This window comes from Alosa sapidissima, chromosome 6 (genome assembly GCF_018492685.1).
Source record: "Alosa sapidissima isolate fAloSap1 chromosome 6, fAloSap1.pri, whole genome shotgun sequence".
Classification (NCBI taxonomy): Eukaryota; Metazoa; Chordata; class Actinopteri; order Clupeiformes; family Clupeidae; genus Alosa; species Alosa sapidissima.
In genome coordinates this window covers 14,533,213-14,555,717 of record NC_055962.1, presented here as the reverse complement: position 1 = coordinate 14,555,717, position 22,505 = coordinate 14,533,213, and the positions used below count along the sequence as shown (strand labels likewise).

The window sequence follows — 22,505 nt, the reverse complement described above, 5'->3', positions numbered from 1 at the left end:
GCATTCACAAAATACAACCAATTGTACGATAATGTTAAATCTTACTTGTGAAAAGTAATCCCCCGAGCCCTGTTTGCGATGGTCCGCCGATTTGAGCAGGAATATGCTGCACATTGCTCTGGCATCTTGTTTCTTCTGCTGCAACTATAGGCTGCATTTCCTGTTTCCAGCAGCCAATGTTGTGTCTACTCTGGCACAAAGGCTCTGGCATTGCAGCAAATCACCCAGACGTCATTTTTTTACCTCTGACGTCAGACGCAAAGTTTTTGCGCGTGGCACACGTAAAAATTTGACGTCTGACGCTCAGACGTCTATTTTTTACTCCTGAAGAGGTAAAAAATCAACACGTGGAGGCGTTATTTTGACAGACGTTTTGTCTTGAACGGCTTGCCATAGTTTTGTAACGCCAGGTGACGTCTTTTTTTTGACGTCCACTGCACATCTAACGTTCACGTCGGTGGGACCTCCATATAAGGTCTATTTATAGTCCAAATTAGAGTGTGCACACCATGGCTACCCGACCCGAGCCCGACGGGACCCGACGGGTCGGATCGGGTTCGGACAAATATTTAGAAATTGTAGTCGGGTTCGGTTCGGGTTCGAACACATCGTGGCTATATGCATTGGAAGCTTTACATTTAAAATTCCTTATTATGTTGGGTAACAAACAGGTCTGCTTTACATGATGCAAACGTTTGTTTTTTGAGAATAAAGTAAAAAAGACCTAATAGCTTTCTTCCTGTGTGCAAGATTTGTTTATCGTGACAACGCATTTCAGGCGCCTCAAATGCACACGCGTTGTCACGATACATAAACAAATGGTTATGCACATTTCGCACATATGCACATAAGCACAGTCTTGGGTGACGTTAAAAAAAGTTTTTAGCCTATCAGGAGATTTTGAGATTATTTGCGTTGCATACTGTGGTAAAGACATAGGCTACCGGTAGGTCGTCTCGTTCAACTGGATGAGGATTTCCTCGAGTTGCCCCAATTAACGAAGCTGCATATGGATCAGTGACAGAGGCACTGTAGTTTCAACGACTGTTGCAGTTCATTTTTAAGACTTTTTGTCAATGGTAAGACAAGAATTCTATGCTTGCTTGGGCCTCTTGTGTTAATGTGCGCTGTGTGTGACCTGCGTGCGTGCACGCTCATCTGATTCTGTAGACAATTTGTTGTGTGTTCCGTTTAATGGGCTAAAAAGACAGGCTATCCACGAACGTGAACGTTTAATCACTAGCATGGGAATAACTGAGGCGTCATCTGCGTCGGGCTCGGACATAAAAATGAAAATGCCTGTCGGGTTCGGACGCAACTCTGTCGGACGCGGGCCGGGTTCGGACAGAAATTTGCGGCCCGATCCGCACTCTAGTCCAAATGTGGTCGTTTTAGACGTCTTTTCAACATCAAATTTAGACGTTGTTTTATACTACTTCTATCACTTTCAAGAGGGTGGGGGACATGTTTTCTGTACCAGTTAATTTTCCTGTAGCTTTGTTTAGCTCAGCAGCTAGTTTGAACAGGGAATGGATTACACCTTTGTGTGCATCTCCAATTAACACCTAATGCTGAGACAATCAAATGGAGTTTGTGGACAATTATCTGTAACAGTATGCCACCTTCTGAAATGGGACTAGATAATTTTCCAGAAACTCCATTTGATTGTCTCAGCAGCAGATAAGAGAAGCATACAAAGGTGTAATACATTCCAGTTCAAACTAGCTGCTGAGCCAAAGCTAAAAGAAAATTAACTGTCACAGAAAACATGTCCTCCACCCTCTGGAAACATAAGACTAAAGATATAAACATACACACACAAATAAATCACAATTCAATACCCATTTCCATCTTTATTCAAAAACAAATGGCCCTGAATGGCATCAGGGCACCAGACATATCAAGCATAATACAGTTGAAGCAGAATTATGAATGAATTTCTTGAATTTCCCCTGGGGATCAATAAAGTATCTATCTATCTATCTATCTATCTGATAAAAAAGATTTTAATTTAATTGAACTCTTTAAATTTAACTCTTTAAAAATCCTGTGTAAGTGAGTGTGTGTGTGTGTGTGTATGTATGTGAGCCATCCAGTGACTTATTGTAGCTCCAGTGTTATAAAAAAAACTTTCCAAAAGGGAAACACAATCTTGACTAAATGTCCACGCCTCTGTCGCCACAACACTGGTGAGGTGGAGGCCGATATCATTTAGGGCCGTCTCGGAGTGAGGGCGCTGGCTTATCAGGGCGTTGTAAATCCTCCACGTCTGCGGCGCGTGCTTCAGGTGCTCGGACACGTTCGCTTTGATGTTCTCCTCGGTGGCTGTGGGATCGGATTTCATGAGCCCTTCTACACGAGCAGAAAAAGACAAATGATTATGCAAAGGCAATCTGCAGTCATACACCCAAGTCCCCAAATTTGTTAGCAAAAATATGTTTCCTGTGTATCCACTACCAATACTGGATTAATACAAAACTATCTAAGCAACTATTAACTGTAACACTAAGGCTGTCCACAAGAAGGGACTAAGCAGACTGTACTTCTTGAGAAAGCTTAAATCCTTTAAATCGTTACTCTCACCAAAATGCAACCTAGGTTCTTTTTGTGAATGTTCTCAGGTCAAACTTTTGTTTAAAAGCACAATTATGACGGAAGCGCCACTTAAGATATTACGTATTGTCATTTTTAGGTCTAATGGCATTTTGAATGGGAGTGATAGGATGTGATCATACTATGTTACATACTATGCATTGCTTTTTTAAATAAAGACTGACCCACATGAAACTTGGGCTTACCTTGTATTGCTCTATAAACCTTTGTTCCCTCTAAAGGACGTTTCCCCTTTTTCCCCTTGCCCTTCAAATTAAATTTGGCCATGAGGCTGTTGGTGAAGAGCCTAAAGAAAAATACATTTCAATAAATGAATGTGAAGGATATATGTAGGAATAACATTACAAATGCAATAAATCATTTACACTAGTTGATCAGTGTCCCCTAGGGTGGTCCTCCTTTTATCCCTCTACTTATCTCCTTGTCCACAGCTGGTCTACAGTTAAGCTCATAAGTTTACACACCCATGTTAAAGTTAACTAAAAAGAGGAATAAAAAAAAAAATCTTTTGTAAAATGATCTTGATGCCTTAAGCAAAAACATAGGACAAATCCAACTTGTCCTATTTCCAACAAGGACCCCAATTTTCTTTATGAATGAATAATGTATAGCAAATAAATAAATGTTCTTCCTTAAAATACAGGGGGCATAAGTATACAACCCCTATCTTTAATTCCCATAGAGGCAGGCAGATTTGTATAGTTATTTCATACTGTGTATTCTGATAAAGGTCCCTCGGCCTTTGGAATTAAAATAGCACACATCACATACCCTTAAACATACCTAGAGATTGACATGGTTTTATTTCAGTTAGCCTAATAGCTGGTTTGATTTGCATTGAAAGATGATCTTATGGAAAGCACCCCATGTCAATTTCTAAGTATGGTGAAGGGTATGTGTATGTGGGGCAATTTTATTTTTTTATTCCTCTTTTTAGTCAACTTTAGCATGGGTGTGTAAACTAATGAGCACAACTGTATAAACGTCACCTATTCTGACATGCTCATGTAGATACCTGTCCAACCCAGCACAGTCCTTGGTGTTCCGCCCACCAGTTCTTGAAATTTGCAGCACCTGTTGAAATAAGTCCATAATAAAGTTGACTGACACTCCACAGAGGAATCTAACAGTGTGTGAGTGCACTGTATTATTTTATTCTAGGGAATCCATTACTTCGAGACTTGTAAAACCTACTAGGGTATCAAAGGTCTGTGCATCAGAGAGGCGTTGCTCCTGTAACTCAAATCCTCTCAATATGGACAGCTGAAGAGGCAGGCTGTGTTTCCTTCAGACGATTGCCGATATCGACCAGTAGGCTCAGGACTTTTCTGGAACACTGAAATAAATAAACACATTTATTGATTATAACCATGGTCCAATTAGAATAAAAAGGTTAGCTAGCTCACAATTATTTTCGTAATCAGCTTCAGTGTTAGTAGAGCAGTGTTGAAGAAAGAAACCAAGCTACGGCTATAACTGAAAAGCAGTTTCTGTGGACAGAGAACAGTGAAGGAAGAGAGAAGGTGGTACAATTAAAAGGGTCTTCTCCACTGCCAATAGATCAATACTTACCATCCCAAGGCAATGGGAAGGCCCATCTCCCAGTCTCAGTCACTGCATCTGAACCACAAAAAAAAAAAATCTGTTTTAAAAGTTATCATCCAATGAATTCTAAATTACATGATTTCTTGTTCAAAACCATGTGTGCACTGTGTAATGTGAACAGACAGCCTGGGTGATAGGATCACCACCTGAATAGCAAAATAATCCTAATTGAGAGTATTATGCATGCAGCCCGCAACTCACCATGCCTGTCATAGGGGGGGCTGCTGAGATCACCATGCCAGGGTCTGTCATGTCTGGACCTGGCCGGGGGACTGGGGGCATCACTACGGGATCGGGCATCACATCGCCGCGATCTAACATCATGTCTGGACCTGGCCGGGGGGCTGGGGGCATCACTACGGGATCGGTCATCACTTCGCTGTGCTCTTTCATCAAGTCTGGACCTAGCCGGGGGGCTGGGGGCATCACCACGGGATCGGTCATCATGTCTGGACCTGGATGGGAGGCTGGGGGCATCACCACGGGATCGGTCATCATGTCTGGACCTGGCTGGAGGACTGGGGGCATCACCACGGGATCGGTCATCATGTCTGTACCTGGCTGGAGGACTGGGGGCATCACCACGGGATCGGTCATCATGTCTGTACCTGGCTGGAGGACTGGGGGTGCCACTACGGGATCGGTCATCATGTCTGGACCTGGCTGGAGGACTGGGGGCGTCACTACGGGATCGGTCATCATGCTGCATGTCGAGATCCTGAAAAACACAGAATATTCATACATTTCAGAAGGCCTGACAAAATACAAAAGTAACTGTTTAAAGTGTGGTGTGATGAATACTCACTGGGTGTCGACTGGTCTCTACTCAGAGGTGCTGTGCATGCATCTTGAGAGTGACCTAAAAGGGAAGGTCACCTCACTTCTTACAGCACTTGAGATAGAAAAAAAGGGTTAAACACCTTAAAGTTTTCATTCTCCTTTGCACAACAGTAGGCTAACAGTAATAGCCTACAGCTTACAAGCACATTATGGGCTTTGAGTTTATATGACCCTGACCGTGGTTACTGCCCATTGCATATGGCCAGAGACTTTCATGGACTTAAGTCATATATACTTCTTTTTCACCACTGACATGTAATATATGTAAGGTCCAACATGTAAGCTAATCACGAATGTTGGCCAACATAGAAAGGATCTCTATGGATATATAACAAAAAGGAGCAGAAACCAGTGTGTGGTGTAAAGTTAATTACTGGCACATAAGAGCATGAATAAATCAATGACACGCCGTTGCGTTGTCCACGTGAGACACCGTCTTCACTTCACTTATTGCAATTTCCACATTATTATATTAGTCAGAGTCTGGACTAGCGTAGCCTAGGCTTAGCTTTGCCTAATAATGAATCACGCTGAAAGCACGCAGGCACGCATTAAACATTAAAATGCTGCTTGTTTGTCAGGATACTTTTTCACTGATTTATTTTAAAAATATGAGCTATGAGTGTGAATGTTATATATTCCATCCCCTAATTCTGTTTTACTGGTTTATTTGACAAATAATCTATATGGATTTGCTCTATAATAACCTTATGTCTGTTTAGGATTGTTTTGAGAGCCTATTGATGTATCTCAGAATAAAGTAATGTCCACAACATTAGTGATGTTTTTTTGTGTGTGTGAATGTATTTTACTTAACTCATTAAATGTTGCTGAATACTCATGAACACATGTCTCTAATAGCCACAATAGGAGTAATTTTAGCAACACTGTATTTTGTGTGGCCCATAACGACCCAGTGGATCATGAAAACATGCCAAAATTCACATTCCTTGCTTGATGTTGGTACATTAATCCCATTCAGATTGCCACTTATCTGTGATGTAAGAGTTCAGTATAGGTTTAAGGTCTGGGGCACGGATTTGACATTCTGTGACTTCTTAATTGAGGGCTTGCTTAGCAGCACTGTCCGCTTTCTCATTCCCCCTCAGAACAACATGGCAGCAAAAAACTACACTGAAGTTCTGGTTCTTTAGATGTTGTAGTTGATCAAGCTCAGCTTTGGTTGTACTTTTTGCGTGACATTAAAGCCTACTGGAAAGATTTTTAATTGCAATTTAATTTAATGCAATTTACTTTTACGATTAAGTAAAATTAATTTATCCCTCTCACCCATAGTTTTCTATTTATTTACAAATGTACATAGGCCTACTGTAATTACATTTATACATAGTTATTCTACTGATCTTCATACTACTCTTATGATGTTGTTTCTGCACTACAATGACACTGTTTCCACACTGCACATAGCTGTATGTTATGTACATATCTGTTATATATGTCATATTGAATATCCATAATTATTCTGTTTTATTATATTCTGTTAATACACTGCATATATCTATATTATTATGTCTACTATTATACTGTTACTGCTACATCTACATACATTATTCTACTTATTGTATGAGGTAACTGCTAATACACTGCACATATTTATATTTAATTCATATTACTCTAAACCACCTTCTGTAAATCAACTGTATACTACTGTCTACATTGCACTATATTTCTTGACCTGTCTCTGTATATTTTATCACCTTTCTATACTTTGCATCACATTGAATGCATACTGTAGGCTACATGAATCACAGCTAAGATCTTTGGTTGCTATGAAGGCCAGTCGTTCTAAATGGATGGTTGCTATGGCCAAAGGCCAGTTCTATCTCTGCCGTTGTCAAGCGGGCATATCCTAACCTTATCTTATTTGAAGCATCTCTATTTTACTTAGCCTACTTCCATACAGCGAGTCCCATTAAGAAGTGGCCACTTCATTCACACTTACCGTGATCCACGCAGCAACATTATTAAACTAATCTCACACCATATGCCTATGCCAACGTTTGCAAGGAGGAGAACATTTTAATTTGATTCACAATGAAACGTTACATTTAATGTACATGTTGACAATGAGTAGGCTAGTTTTGGTTGTTGTTGGTGGGGTTACTGCATCCCTTAGTTATGCCTACAATGCAAAATTGTTTTCTCGCGATTGTTAGCTCCTGCAGACACATTTCAAATCGCGACGTGAAATGCCACCACAAAAAATTGCTCGGTCTTAGTGAGTTAGGAGTCTTCGAGACTTTTAAGCTGTTACAGACTCAGGCGCTACTTTTAGGGCTATAATGCTTCCTGAATTACTCTTAGTAAAAAAAAAATAGGAGTCCTAAAGTTACAAGTACAAGCATCTAATATCAAATCGCCCTGGCATCACGCTAAGCAACATAAATCCCATACAGCAACATCTCCCTAGCTTCTAGCCACACAAGAAATGAATAATGTTAAATCTCTGCTTAGCATGCTTCTCCGCTTAGCATTCTAATAACAGAAGGGGCACATTTATGTTGACCACTACCATATGACTCATTATATCTGTAACTGTATAAAACACTTACTTTCATAAAGGACGCACACCATCCAGCCAGAGAGGGTTAAAGCGGAGCGAGAGGCGCAAACGTTCGACAGTTTCCGCGTTCGATTATTGCAAGGGGAGGGGGGAAAATCCCCTTTATGCAGACCAGAGTAAACCCTCGCTGCACTAATGTCAATGGAGACTTGTGGAATTTTACCAATAAATTGGTCATTATGTCTTTCTGGATTTGTTGAGGTTTTTTTTGGAAAATTTTGTCATAATCTGTAAGTGTTTGGGATCATTTCAAGCCTAAAAGTGTAATTTTTTAGTGTTCGGATTTGTAATAAAATAACCTAATATCAGACCATGCTGCTGCCAGTTACCAAAGATCCTTAATATACATGCTTTATCAACCGTCTCTGCAGTTACTGTCCGGTTGTTAGCATGCTAGCTAGCCTCTTAGCTAAGGTAACATTTTAAACGGAGAAGTGTTTCTTTGAAATGACAACTAGCTGAATAACATTACTGACATTAGTTAAAGTGGATAGTTTATACTCAAGTGAATTTGCAACAGTATATTAAGTTTAAGCGAAGTCCTTCAACTAGTCACTTGTTAGCGCATAGCTGTACTATTGCCATAGCTACTCCCATCCACTTGTATAGCATTTTAAGCTAGCGTTAGCTAGCAAGCTAGCTCGGTTCACATGACTTATTAAATTATTCATATCATGTCCTAAAGAATGATTCATTGGTATCATACACGATTACATACAATAATACTGTGAACACAATTATGTTTATTTGTTCTTATTGCTTATTAAGAGAAAAAGTTTATTTAGTGACGTAGGGTGACACTCCCACTTATGCAGACCGGAACTGTCCCGTTTTGCTCCCATAGTAACGAATTACGTTGCTCTATCTTGCTAGTAATCAAGGATCTTTGATCCAGCACACACATGGAAACCGATATTTTAGGCACTTGGCCACAAACTCAAAACGTGTCTCTCTGAAGCTCTGTTCTAGAATCTTTGCTCTGTTGTTCCCAGAGTTGCTAGGCAACAACAAATAAACGAAACGACAGTCTTTGATACCAATGGTATCAAAAGTGTACGAGTGATTACGAATGGATGTGTGTGGTTTGCAATTAGAATAAACAAGAAATAACATTTCCAATAATTTCCCATGATAAATTACATATTTGCACCTTCCTTACTTATGAAGCTCACTAATGCCACCGTATTTAGTAAAATGTAATACAACGTTGCCACCTAGCGTTCAGATGTATTTAACATTAACGTGACATTGCTTGCTTATTCTTTCGTCAACTCCATGCTTTTAGGAAAACAATCTTTTTATCATAGTTCCCTCTTCAATGAGCGATTACCAGCTCATTGCCAATTACCAATAATACTCTCCCATCATGATATTTAACAATAATGAAAAATTTAATTTGAACACCGTCAATGTGAAAATAACTGCACTACGTCAGCAATAAATAGCTAATGTTATCCTTACCATTTCAGTTCGTAAGTCCATACTATCCCATGGCAGAGCAAGGATTTCATGATTGGGCAAGATTGCCCAGAGACATTGTGCATACTTGCAAGGCATTGTGACAGATGTACCAGTACAACTGCAAATCTGGAAGGTGATAGTTACCAAATACAGGTTGGTGATTTGCCAAATTATGGAAACTTTTGGAATGTTTTCTCTTTTTTTTTAGCTTATGCACCCTCACATTGGAGTCCTGAGTTCAAATACAAAATTTGGTATCAATATGTGACAGTGTTCCTGAGATATGGACGACTTCCTGTTTCGGAGCTTCGCCGCCGATTTCGTTTGGCTGTGACGGGCAAACGCTTTCGAAAATCAAAAATCCTTCTGGTAACTTTTGTCAGGCTTGGTCCAAGGATGATGTAAGTTTCGTGGCGTTCGGACCAAATTTGTGACCTGTGAAAATTTTGTTTCACTTTCTGTTCAATCCAATATGGCGGACGAGCAACACGCCCACCTGACGTCATCTTCGCGACCAACTTACACCGGTACTCAGCGGACGTTTTAAAGTTGGAACGGTGTCTCTGTCTCAAAGGGCCTAGGCGCTAGAGCTGACAAAAAATTAGGGAGACGGGAAAAATAAAACTTAAGAAGAACAATAAGTGTGCTGCTTTGCAAGCACACTTAATAACATCACAGCGAGCCGGTCGAGATGGGAGACCAGAAATAAATCAATAGTAAAACGACTCGTCCACTAAACTGATTGCCGTTGACTAATTTTCATGGTCGATTACATCGACTAATTGCAGCAGTGTTTGTATGGGCAGTAGTAAGTTAGAAGGCAAACTCAATGTTACACAGCCCACAGAACAGAAGTCAATTTACAGCATTCAGTGACCTTTATTAAGTGTGCTTGCTTGCAAAGCAGCACACTTATTAGGGGTCCGAGCAGCGTAGCTGCAGGACCCCTATTGTTTCTGTACCGTTCATTTTTGGCCAAAATTCTGTAAAAGTCATACTGCAGCCTAAACCGTAACTCCAAAACTCTTCAAATTTTCAGGTATGGTTACCAGTACCCCCCTCTACCCATAACCCAAAATTTGGGGTACTGCACCTAAAGGTGGCGCTCTTGTCAAAAATGCTTATTTCTCCTTACCAGATTGACCTAGACTCAAAATTTGTTCATCATATTAATCTCTACATTTAGATGCATCTTTTTCACCCTGGTCTTATGCTCTAAAAATGTTTACTTTTGCCACAATTTCAGAGAAAAGCCAAACATCATAAAAAGTTTCACAGGCTTCAAAAATTATCAAATCTTCACCAAAATTCTCACAGACAATGTGTAGACAAAGCCTCACAAAAGTTATCAAAAGAATTTGGATATGTTGTTCCATTTCAGAGATATAGACCAATAAAGTTCGACCACTCAGCCCATTTCTCCTATATCACCTATATTCCTATATGAGTATTTTTTTTCCTTGGAGAACAACCATACAACCATCATTATGTGGATACCATTAACAGTGCACATTTTCAGATCTGTACTATTTTTTATAAAACCCTTAATTCTATTGTCAAATGTATGCTAGGAATTTTCTTGATTTTGTGTGTTTGCCAACACACATTTTCACCATGTGAATGTGACTGCCAAATATTTAGGATTGTCAGAGGCTCAGTGGGATAATGCCTAGTGCTGGTGTTTGTTGTGTTGTAGTGCTTTAGGCTCTAGCTCAAATACTATTGGTTATTGAAGATTCACACCATTGAACAGCACCTGAATGACATCAGGCAATCAACATACACAGTCATTAGTTGCCAAGAATCAGAATGCCGAGACACTCTGACATTTAGGGGAACTTCTTTGTTTACTATTTTTCCTTCATCATTAAGTCTATCATATTTATATTTCATCCATTAGTGTTCTTCTCTACAAATGTCTAATTGCCCCAGAATTTCAAAAAGATTTCAGGTGTACTCTTTCAGGAAAGCCCTTCATTTTATTGTCAAATGTATGCTTGGAGTTTTTCTTGTGTGTTTACCAACACACATTTTCACCATGTGAATTTGACTGCCCAATGTGTATGATTGTTAGTGGCTCAGTGGGATAATGCCTAGTACTGGTGTTTCTCAGGTTGAGAGTTCGAATCCCTGTTAGAGCTTTAGGATTTGTCATTTAAGATTCACACCATTGAACAACACCTTAATGACATCAGCCAATCAACATTCACACTCATCAGTTACCAAGAATCAGAATGCTGGGACTATCTATTACATTTAGGGGAACTTCTTTGTTTACTATTTTTCCTTCATCATTACATCTATCATATTTATATTTTATCCATTAGTGTTCATCTCTACAAATGTCTAATTGCCCCAGAATTTCAAAAAGTTTTCAGGTGTACTCTTTTAAGGAAGCCCTTTATTTTATTGTCAAATGTATGCTTGGAGTTTTTCTTGTTGTGTGTTTACCAATACACATTTTCACCATGTGAATGTGACTGGCCAACATGTAGGATTAACAGTGGCTCAGTGTGATAATGCCTTGTACTGGTAATTCCTTGTACTGGTAATTCTTAGGTTGAGAGTTCAAATCACACTTGAAGCATTAGTGTTTGAATGCTGTTGGGTTGTGGATGTTCGCATACTACAATAGAATGCTGTTGGGTTGTGGAGGTTAACGCACTATAACATTACAGCTACATGTACTTGTCAATATGGACTTGTAGTGCAAGGCAAGTATAACTGTATAATTATAGGCTGTTTATCTTATTGACTCCGACACAGCTGTAGCCTATAATTATTTGTTATTCTTATAATATTTGTCATTTCTTATACGACTTCCACGACTTGCAAAGGTCTTTTGAGCACAAGATTATCTATATTATAACAAAACTTACTGCGAAGGTTGTTGACGAGCTCTGCTTGGCTAGCTCCTCCTGATTTCCAGGCCATTATTAAACACACTCTGCGGATCAAGTAGAAAGCGGCTGTCAATGCCGCGCCTGCGCAAACAGCTTTACCTACAACAGAAACCACTTCCAGAACAGATGGAGCCGATACGTCACTTGACATAACTGTGCACCCCTCTTTTCCCGCGTAACCTTCAGCTACTCATTTCAACGTTTAATATTAATCTAGCTCGTAGGCAAAAGTGTCCACATAAAACAACCAACAGACTAAGTTTTATCCATTGCTATGCGAACCTGTATTTGAAGATGCTTGGTGAGCTGCCGTGTTCTTCCAACAGGAGGAGAGCATGAGCTTATTAGCGTAACACATGACGTAGGCTAGTTGTCCTCTTAATCAAGAAAATGTGCAATCACCTTATGGCAATTATCTGCTCATTGTAGCCTACCTGTAGCATGTCTTCTTGAAATGGCTTATTTGTATAGTCACATGTGCTTCATTTAGCATCAGGAGATGTTTTGTTTGCATTTAACTACCAGTTTTTGACATTGATTTAATTCCAGTTTTTCTCGATTGCTTTGACCTGTTTAAGGAAACTGGGATCCTCTTGGTCCTCATGAACACTTTCTTTGCACAGCAGAAGTCCAATCTTGCGAATGTGTAAACACGTTTTCATTGGGTTCACACAGTTCTCACACCCTTTTGCAAAACAGTTAACACAGATGTCATTCAAAAAACCCAAACTCCATTGGTTTTCTTTCCTGTGCTGAACAAAAGGAAAACATATTTTCCCAGGTGGGAGAGATTCCTTGAATAAGTCTGAATCTCTGATACACCTGTGTGCAACTCCTTTGCACAATTCTTCAATCAGCAATCATTACAGTTTTTTTCTGATTGCTTACTGTAATTATTCATAAGAGATGCCTGTTCTGTGTTGCTATTTGCAAGTAGGCTATGGATCTAAGGCACATTTAGAGAAATTACAGGATTATATAGCCTATTTGGTGAAGAAAACAGTAGCCTACAAGGTGTTAACTATTTTGATGAAAAATGACAAGTTGTAGTTCAATGAAATTTGTTGTGTCTACATGCTTTCTGTAAGTTACAGAAAGTTACATGTCAATGACAGTTACATCTTGGGAGGAATGAATGCAATTATTTTTTATTCAGTACATTTAGTCTTTTCAGTTTTTTCTGATACCAGATCAAATGAGAAATAAACTGAACAGACATAGCAAAAATGCTCATTTTGAGAACTATGTTTTGCATTTTGTTGTATGTAACTGTGTAATGATTGATTAAAATCACACAGTGATTTGACGACAGGATGTGTTGTTTGAAGGCAAGATTTGCTTTTGCTGCATGTTTTAAGTGTTTTGAGAGAGTAACAGCCTTTTGCAAGCTAAATGTGTCATTTTCAGCCTGTTTAAGGCTATAAAATAAGCCCTTATGGATTTTGTGTTCACCTATATGCCCATAACGTGCATTGAGGCTGTTTGATATTGTGCTTTAGTGGTGGTGTTGAAGCCTATATAATAGCCCAATGTTTTCTTGTCAAGTGCTCTGTTTGTGGCATTTTTTATAATAAAGAGCACAAAAGAACCTGTTATGTCCTCCATAGAACTTTATGTACTGTAGAACACATTTAGGACAGATATTGGGTTCTGCCCAAAGTCGAGCAACATAACGTAAAAGTAACGAGTAGCGTAAACAGCTACTTTCCATACAGGGTAACTAAGTCAAGGGTTACTTTTTAAAGAAGTAACGAGCAAACACTGGTCTGCATGAAAAAGTAACTTCCCAAACACTGGCCTGCGTGTGTGTGTGTGTGTTTACAGTATGTGTGTGCCTGCATGTTTGTGCATGTATCTTTTTGTGTGTTTGCATGTGTTCATGAGTGTGTGTGTGTGTGTGTGTGTGCATAGTGTACAGTCACTAAATGTCTCTGCAGGTAGCCTCCTCAAAGCTGGAGAAAAAATTCCCATCTCTCTCCTCCTGATACTCTTTCTCCCTCTCTTTCTCTCTTGCCTTTTTCTTCACTGTCATTGCTCTATCAATCTCTCTTTCTATCTACCTCTCTCTCATCAAGTTCAAAAGAGCATACTGCACAGTTTTGCAGGGATGATGCATCAATCCTTCAGACATGCAATAAATACCAACTTAGACCTTAAATTGGTTGGCACTACCAGGTAGCCAGTCATGAGATGTAACAGCAATGAAAACAAGAGTAGCTTTCAAAGGTGTATATATTATACATGATTTGTCCACTGTTGCCAAACAATATATAATGATTTCTCTTAACATATTTCATTTTATAGTCGAATCACAGCATATCATGTGGTAAAAATGGACGACAAATAAATTGGGCATTATGTAAACAAATATGTATTTTTGTATATTTATTTTTATACCAAGCTGGACAATGTAGTTATACTTTAAATATTTTAATATAAATAGTGATACTTTGAAAGAGTAATACAAAAATAAAGGTGTTGATAAGCATCCATTAAATTACGTATTTACAAATTTCGCACCGAAATAAATTACCAAATATATTATGTCCCATCTAGGCTAATTGTCATTCATAAATCTGTCAAGTTAATTTCTTTCTCGTCCTCCTCGTCACTGTCCTCGTCGCTGCTGGAGTCTGCGTAAAGACAGACAGTCGCCTGGACGTGATAATTCCGAAGCAGCGCTTCGGCGTCCTGATACAGATAATCATAGCAGCGCGATCGAGGCCAGAATAACCTACCAAGGAAACAGGCTTGTGTTAGAAACCACAGGAATCCAATACAATTGATAGCCTACGTCACGTATGATGAAAACAGAAACTCTGGCAACGTGATGTGATTGAGAGCTAAGACTCACTTTACAGGATGTGGGCTTCTGTTGGGCTTCTTTGCATCTGATAATTCAACTGGAGATTTGCCGTAAAACTGAGAAAGAAAGGAAAGAAAATAACGTTAGCGGGATCAAAGAAACAATGAGAATAACACGGTTTATGTTTTTTATATGAACATTACAGGTTTTTGTCCAGCCGTTCATTTATCTCTCTTAATCCATCATTTGATTAAAATAAACTCACTCCATGAGAGTCCCTTTGTTCCAACTGTCCTTGTGTCCACGGTCTCCAAAACAGAGCACGCGTGTATGTTGGCTCGTGTGTTGTATTTTCATTATTATATCCGGTATGTCCAAGGCAAGAATTAATGGTTATCTCCATAGTCCTAGTTTGACAAGTAGAGCACTCCATACGATTATTCCCGAGCGATGCAAGTCCTTAATCCTTCGAGTCTGTGGTGAAGTATGTTCACGAATCTGAGCGAAGGATCCATTTATAAAGGAGACGCAGCTCGTGTCAAATTGTGGTTTGACACCTTCATTTTGGCACGCTGCCAGGCAACGCGTGCAACGTATTTGCGCAAACATGTGCCAGAAAGGGGTGTGTGTTGAGGTGACAACTGCACAAATGGTCGTATGCACTGATTTGCAATAGCATTCTAAAGGTGAGTTTATCTACTTGGCAAGCATTGCTTGCTTTGTAGAAATGTAGTAGGCTAATCTTGCACCACAGCAGTAGGCCTAATCACCAGTCAAATAATCTCATGCAATTGCAGGAACTATATAATATCAGTTTACCTAAACATCTCGGTGCTTTAGAACTTTTCCATGTGGTGTAAAATTACTTGAACTGTACCTTCTTCAACCGTCTTGAAATCATCTTTGGAACTGATAATGCTATCTGACAGAGAATGTTACAGTTACTGTTCAGTTCACTGCATTTTTAATGCTGTTGTTTTACTGCTTATGTTCATAAACTTACATTACATATGTTCATGAGTTCACCACAGACATAATTTATTTTGCTGGATTATGTAAGCTGTATTACATATGTTATTCAAGGACTCACACAGATAGAACTGTACTGAGAGGTCAGAGTTCAAGATACGGGTCACTCGTGTGTGAACATGAGAACCAGCAACCACACACCCCAGCCTGGCCAGACAAGCACCTTTAATCGTGTCAAAATTCCCACTAACTATTAACACGTCTCTCTCTCTCTCTCTCTCTCTCTCTCTCTCTCTCTCTCTCGCATGCATGCAGAGCCTACATTAAGCATAATAGTAATAATAACAATAATATCAATAACAATATAAAATATCAATAATGGAAATAATTAGTTTTACATTAATGAAACAGATGAGTCATTAAACCCCTCAAGAACACTAGGCAACTCATTCCATCAACAAGGACCAACAGATTAAATAGAGTGTTGGATGTGACCTCTTAGCATTAATGACTGGTCGACACAGCAGACGCTCTGAGGCTCCGCACTCAGAAAAAACAATTTTTTCTATCGGTCATCAATTGTGACGCCCAAGATTTAGTTGGGGTCAGTAAAGATGAGCCAAGCTGGATATTAATCTGTTGGGCAATAGCTGTAATAGCTGCCAACACCAACAGTTTCATTCTTGGAGAGATTAAGATAGAGGTTCCAATCTTTAATTCAAACTGAAATATCCTTAAGGCATGCTGAAATACGACCTGAAACGGTAGTCATCAGGTGAGAAAGACAGGTAAATTTCAGTATCATCTGCATTGCAGCGATAGCCAAATCAATGAGAGTGAATGATCTCACCTAAAGAAGTGGTGTAAATAGAGAAAAGGGGCCCTAATACTGACCGCTCATGAGAAATACACATTCAGTAAGAAGCTTACATGAACACCTGTTACAAATATCACTTACCAATAGGCTTGTTAAAAAAACACACGCACACAGAGTCAAGTAAACTACAGTAAAGAGAAGATTCTGCCAAGACTTATCAGTGTGTCAGAGGAGTAAACAAGGAGGAATGGTGAGAGATGTTGTACTGCAAATGAGGCAGAGTAACTAAGCACACCTGAGAGGAGAAATGTGTCTTTGCCACTTATCTCCCAACTCCAATGACATTTCCAGTGGGGTCATAAACTGGGCATGAACTGGGGTCAAACACAAGGCATGTACTGTAGGCATGAGGCTATTCAAAATATTTAATAATTACTTAATTCATTAATTCATTCATCCATCCATTCATTCATATATGCATTATAGAGACAGTCTCCCTGGTTGCAAGTCAGGGTTAAGTGCCTTGCTCAGGGGCAAAACATTAGCAGGCCGGAATTGAATCCAAACCTTTTTAGCTTCCACTTCAAAGCCCAGTTCTGCAACCACAATACCATCATCAATCCTTATGGAGACATCACCACTCAACATATCAAAACAATCCCACATAGGGATCTCTGGATTGTAAATCTACACCCTCAGAAAAGTCAGAGTTCAGGACAAGGGTCAGGAGTGTGTGACCATGAGAACCAAGAGCCACACACACCTCTTTGTATCACTGCTCACCTCTTTCATTGTGTCAAAATCCTCACTCTCTGTTAGCATAACACACACACACACACACACACACAAACACACACACACAATGTGTGAAACTGGGTTAGGGTTAACCAAAGATGAATTATCCCATGCCAAATAATGGCTTAAGCTGAAATTCTCACAAATACCGTAGCTATTAACCCATTTAAGCCCAAAATTTTCCCAGACATGCAAATATGCAAATCATGTGCTATTAGCAACCCTTTGAAGGAATCAATAATTATTTATTTTTTTAAAATGTAGAAAAGTAGATGAAAAAGTGAGTTTTATTACCGGTCACAATTGTGACCGGTGGGATAATATGTGTATACTCAATTAAAGGTTGCTCAAATTGCTTTTTTGTTAAAATAAAGGTATTCTGACAGGACTTTTCAAACTGATATGAACACTGAGACCAATGGCAATAATAAATATGAAAAATATGTAAACATTGTTTATTTACCAGGAGCTTCGGTTCGTTAAAATAGAACCCTGAAAGTGTATGTCTGCGTGCGTGTGAGAGTTAGTGTATATGGTCTGCGTGTGTGTATCTGCATGGGGTGTGAGAGTTAGTGTGCATATTGTGTGTGTGTGTGTGCGCGTGTATATATATATATATACACGTACATCCTCATCATTCTCAAGGTGCAACCAGGAAGTAAACAGCTCTGGTCATGTGACAATTTACTCAAAACATTTGTCACTGCACACATTACATTGAAACACTCTATTGTTTCAATATTTACTGAAAGAGTATTGGGATATTCCCCAGTTACAGTTTTAGAGGCTCATAAGTACATTTTTTTTTTTCGGTCACAATTGTGACCGATGGGGTGAAATGGGTTAAGTGGCCTTATTTTGGTAAGCCAGCTTTAAACTTACAAGTGAATTGATCATTGATTAATTTGCAGAGCTTGTGTGGAGATAGTATTTATGAACCTCTTTTTTTAAAGGGTTTCCTCCCCATATAGAAATCAAAGGCAATATCGAGGTCTCTGTAAAATGCAAAGACTTCTTTGTTTAAACCTCCTTGTCTGATTAAGGTTCACCTGTTTTAGGAATGCTTATCACCCGGAGAGAAGAAATACTCTTTTCTGATTGGCTGGCGGGGTGGCTTTTAATTCTGAGTAACGGGACACCTATGAAGTAGATCTGGTAAAAAAAACGTTTAATCGCCGTTCCATATCAATGCTTATGAATAGTAACTATAACAACGATAGTAGGATGACGGTTGAGCCTGGAGGAAGGCTTCGCAACAATGGAATCAACTGTAAACAAGCTAACTGTCCATGCTATTGCTGTTATAGGGCCAACGAAAGTTGTACAACAAGCTGAACTAGTGAGCTTCTTTTTAAACGGAGCCGTGTGTTTCCTTTGCTTTACAGTGGCAACTGGGTGATAAGCGGGATAACGGCCTTCGAAGTGTGTCCAGTTATACGGAATTAATGGACTCGGGCGGAGGCAACTCCCCTCCGCTGCGCGTCCGGGAGTTCTTTGCCCCTCGCCCTCGTCCATTAATTCTGTATAACAGGACACCTCGGCGGCCGTTATCCCTTACTGTACATAAATCATGATTTGGACCAAAGATTCTAGAACAGAGCTCTGCTCTAGAATCTTTGATTTGGACTATCTGCCAAGACCATTGTACGCATTATGATCTGAATGTGTAAAATTTCAGATTTATTTTATTTTTATAAAACCGTTGCCTGTAAGCAACATTATACCATAATGGAAAACATTAAACTATGTAGGTTTTCTTATAGAATATATTTTTATTTAACCAAAGAAATAGAAAACAAAATTATGTGGTTTTTACCCCCTAATATTATTTATTTTTCTCAAAAAAGTATCGTATCATACCCGTTCGTATTCACCCGTTGCCCACAGGTACCATTGTACCATTGTGAAACACTATCATAAACAAATCATAATATCTTCAAATCATCATGTAGATTATTTTAAATGACTGTTTATTAAGATTAAAAGTAGTAAAAAGCATTACAATAAGTAAAAAATCCCCTACATTCCCTCAATTATATCACGTATGGCCTATTGTGATTCCATTACGGTACATGCAGATTTTTGCTATTTTTTAAAATATTGTAACGTCGGTGTCTTCTGGACTGAGTGCTAGCCTCCCAGAATGCAATGTGTGTGAATGCTAGATTGCGTAATGTCGGTTTTAGTGAGTGTAATTATGTTTACCATGTCATGTATGTGTTAGCTTGTGTAGTCTTTCTTTAGGTTATACCTCATGTGTTTTACCCGGTGTATTGTATGTGACTACCCTGTTCGTGTATTGTGCTTGTTTTATTGACTTCCCTTGTGGTTCCTATGTAAAGGTGTCTTGATGTGTTTCCCATTTCCGTTAATAAACCTTTGATTGGTCATCTGTGTGCTGCATCAGTTGTTACAATATTCATTATTTTATATACATAAAATGATGGTTGTCATTTTTTTGAAGAATGTGAACTTGAGGGAAATTAGTGAAATTTACACTTCTCAATGGAGAAAATATGATACCCAGCCAAATGTGTGCATCTGCTGAAAGAAGGGTCAAAATAGCCGCCTGTGGGGCATGTGACCACTATTTTGCATTTTCATTGGTTAGTATTGAGTTGTCCAGTTCTTAAAGAGGTATTTACTTTCTTTAAGGGATGTCTCATTTTATTTCAACAAGGCAAAATAGCATAATGTTGCCTACAGGTAACACCGTATCATAGAGGGTTAAATCCAGAATGAGGGCCCACATATGTGGTGTGTGCTACAGAGCCTACATATCATTTAATTCTTCTCATGTGACAGTAAATAATTTGACTTTAGATTTTACTATAAACATTTGTGCGATGTTATGACTTGTTCATGCATACTGCACTACTTGTTCATGCATTACAGTCCATGCCGATGTGATGTCTAACTTGTAGCCTTTTTTCCCGGTAGGTTGTTCTGGTCGAAATCGCAATGCTTTGATTATTTGTACCATGATGCAGAGGTGCTGCTCCTAAACTATCCCATCCAGTTGACCATCTGCCCTTATGCCGAAACCAGCGGTGAAGATGAGGACAGGGACAAGGATGACCAGAAAGAAATGAACTAAAGTGTACTTGTTATGTATTGTAAAACAAATCTAGCCTAATATATTCTCTAATTTATACTGTATGTGTAAATATGATATACATGTAAATATGGAAACAAATCTAGCCTAATATATTCTCTAATTTATACTGTATGTGTAAATATGATATACATGTAAATATGAATGGAAACAAATCTAGCCTAATATATTCTCTAATGTATACTGTATGTGTAAATATGATATACATGTAAATATGGAAACAAATCTAGCCTAATATATTCTCTAATTTATACTGTATGTGTAAATATGATATACATGTAAATATGAATGGAAACAAATATAGCCTAATATATTCTCTAATTTATACTGTATGTGTAAATATGATATACATGTAAATATGAATATGGAAACATATGTATTTTCATTACACCTTTTATTTTTGAATCATGTTATGAAGGTTATTATTTATTTTTATTTGAAGTAAACTTGTCAATAAATTATTTTTCATGTCACTTATTTCTGTATTTTCTCTTGTTTCTAAGCTCTACAATTTATACGGCTATCGTTTTGTATGCACATAAGAAACAGGTGTCATTACTAACAACTATATCCCTAATGGTTTATGTTTTTAGTTTATTTTCCCCTTTATACCATGTTGTCTACTCTGTTTTTATCATGTACCTCCACACACTCAGCTGCCAAGATCACCTGAGTTCAATCCTCTCATCAGCAATAATACATAATAAAAATTAAATAATAATGATAAGTTACATTTATAAATATAGCACATTTCTCAAACTCAAGGTCACTTTACAAAAGACAAAAAACAACAAAAATAATAAACAAAAAAAAGCAAACGAACCTCAGGGGAAAGGGGGGGGGGGGGGGGCTTACCACTGTAATTACTGCTTTAACTCTGTGTTGTGGATCATTTCAACTCTGTTGTGGATGAGTTTATGTGGTATTACATTGCCAGTCATGTCTATTTCCAGTTTGATTTTGACTTTGGACACTGTTTTTTGGATTAAACCTTTGCATAGTGGAGACTCATCATCTCACACTTTTGTGTCGGTTTTCTAAACTTTTGACTGTTTCCTGGTTTTCTTTTGCAGTGTCTGGAAATACAAAATTTAGATTTATGATATATTTTGTTATCTAAGATGTGTTTTACATAACCAAACTTCGTCTTATATGTGTGGTGGACAGGCTTGGAATTTCACCATTCTGGGGGCAAGGCCACTTGGCCTTCAGTTGGGCATATTTGGTGGGGGGCACAAAGGCCACATGTCAGGGCACCAAGGCCAAAGTTAACTATACAGTAGTAGCATATAAAAATGATCAAAGTTGTATTTAGCCTATTCATTGCAGTAGACCTGCATCACTGTATGAAACATTACAAAAACATGAAACATAACATATTACATAGAACTGTAAATCATCTGATGATCTAATAATTACAGATATCTAGGCTATATATAACATTTATTTTATATTTGGCCTGCTATGAAATCATGTATTGAACAATTTAAGCACAGTCAACTTTAAGAAACTCAAATAGCCTAGATGCATGCTTAGCATTTTGTGATCATTAGGCTAAGGCTACTTTCACAAACTCAGTCAGCTGTCCTCTGATTTACCAATATCTAGGCGATATTTGGAACATTTATTTTGTATTTGGTCCGTTATGAAATCATGTGGAACAATTTAACCACATTGTAAAACTTAAAGCCTAAATTTGGAGACATCCATGCATGTCGAAATTTACTGCAAATTCAAAACTGGATTACTCTGGAACGGCTAACTGTACAGGGGACTGTTTTACACCTTTGTGTTCGGTAAGGTCTGCTGTTTATTCTGATATCTGGTTTGTCATGTGTTAAAAGAAGGGTTCGTGAAGTATAAGAGATGAATGGGTAGGGAGATCATGGACGCAAAACCTTTAAATTAAATTGAATTATATTATTTACTTTTCTCGCGAACCGTTCAACACAGCAATTATCGGCTAACATCGTTTAAAAGCTGAGAAAAAGCTCTTT

General features: G+C 38.5%; 1 protein-coding gene and 1 long non-coding RNA gene across 9 annotated transcripts; both read right to left on the bottom strand.

Annotated features, from left to right (window-relative positions):
- Positions 1 to 2,025: 2,025 nt before the first annotated feature.
- LOC121712185 (pre-mRNA-splicing factor CWC22-like) lies at positions 2,026 to 12,057 on the bottom strand. Of its 8 annotated transcripts, XR_006032527.1 has the most exons (8): positions 11,983 to 12,057; positions 5,024 to 5,110; positions 4,420 to 4,936; positions 4,186 to 4,233; positions 3,808 to 3,949; positions 3,629 to 3,687; positions 2,799 to 2,899; positions 2,026 to 2,352 (listed from the first exon to the last, which is right to left on the bottom strand). XR_006032527.1 is itself a non-coding variant. In XM_042096284.1 (6 exons), the coding sequence occupies exons 3-6, from the start codon at positions 4,925 to 4,927 to the stop codon at positions 2,341 to 2,343; spliced, it is 627 nt and encodes a 208-aa protein (XP_041952218.1). In that variant the 5' UTR covers positions 4,928 to 4,936; positions 5,024 to 5,110; positions 11,983 to 12,057; the 3' UTR covers positions 2,026 to 2,340. The 8 variants fall into 8 exon arrangements, 2 of the variants coding, with proteins under 2 accessions (XP_041952218.1, XP_041952217.1); XR_006032524.1 differs by having other exon boundaries at positions 3,603 to 3,949; XR_006032523.1 differs by having other exon boundaries at positions 3,629 to 3,949.
- A 2,517-nt stretch (positions 12,058 to 14,574) lies between these two features.
- On the bottom strand, positions 14,575 to 15,367 carry LOC121712209. The gene is made up of 3 exons (XR_006032548.1): positions 15,078 to 15,367; positions 14,861 to 14,928; positions 14,575 to 14,740 (listed from the first exon to the last, which is right to left on the bottom strand). It is a non-coding gene; the product is annotated as an uncharacterized LOC121712209 (long non-coding RNA).
- Between the last annotated feature and the right edge of the window lie 7,138 nt (positions 15,368 to 22,505).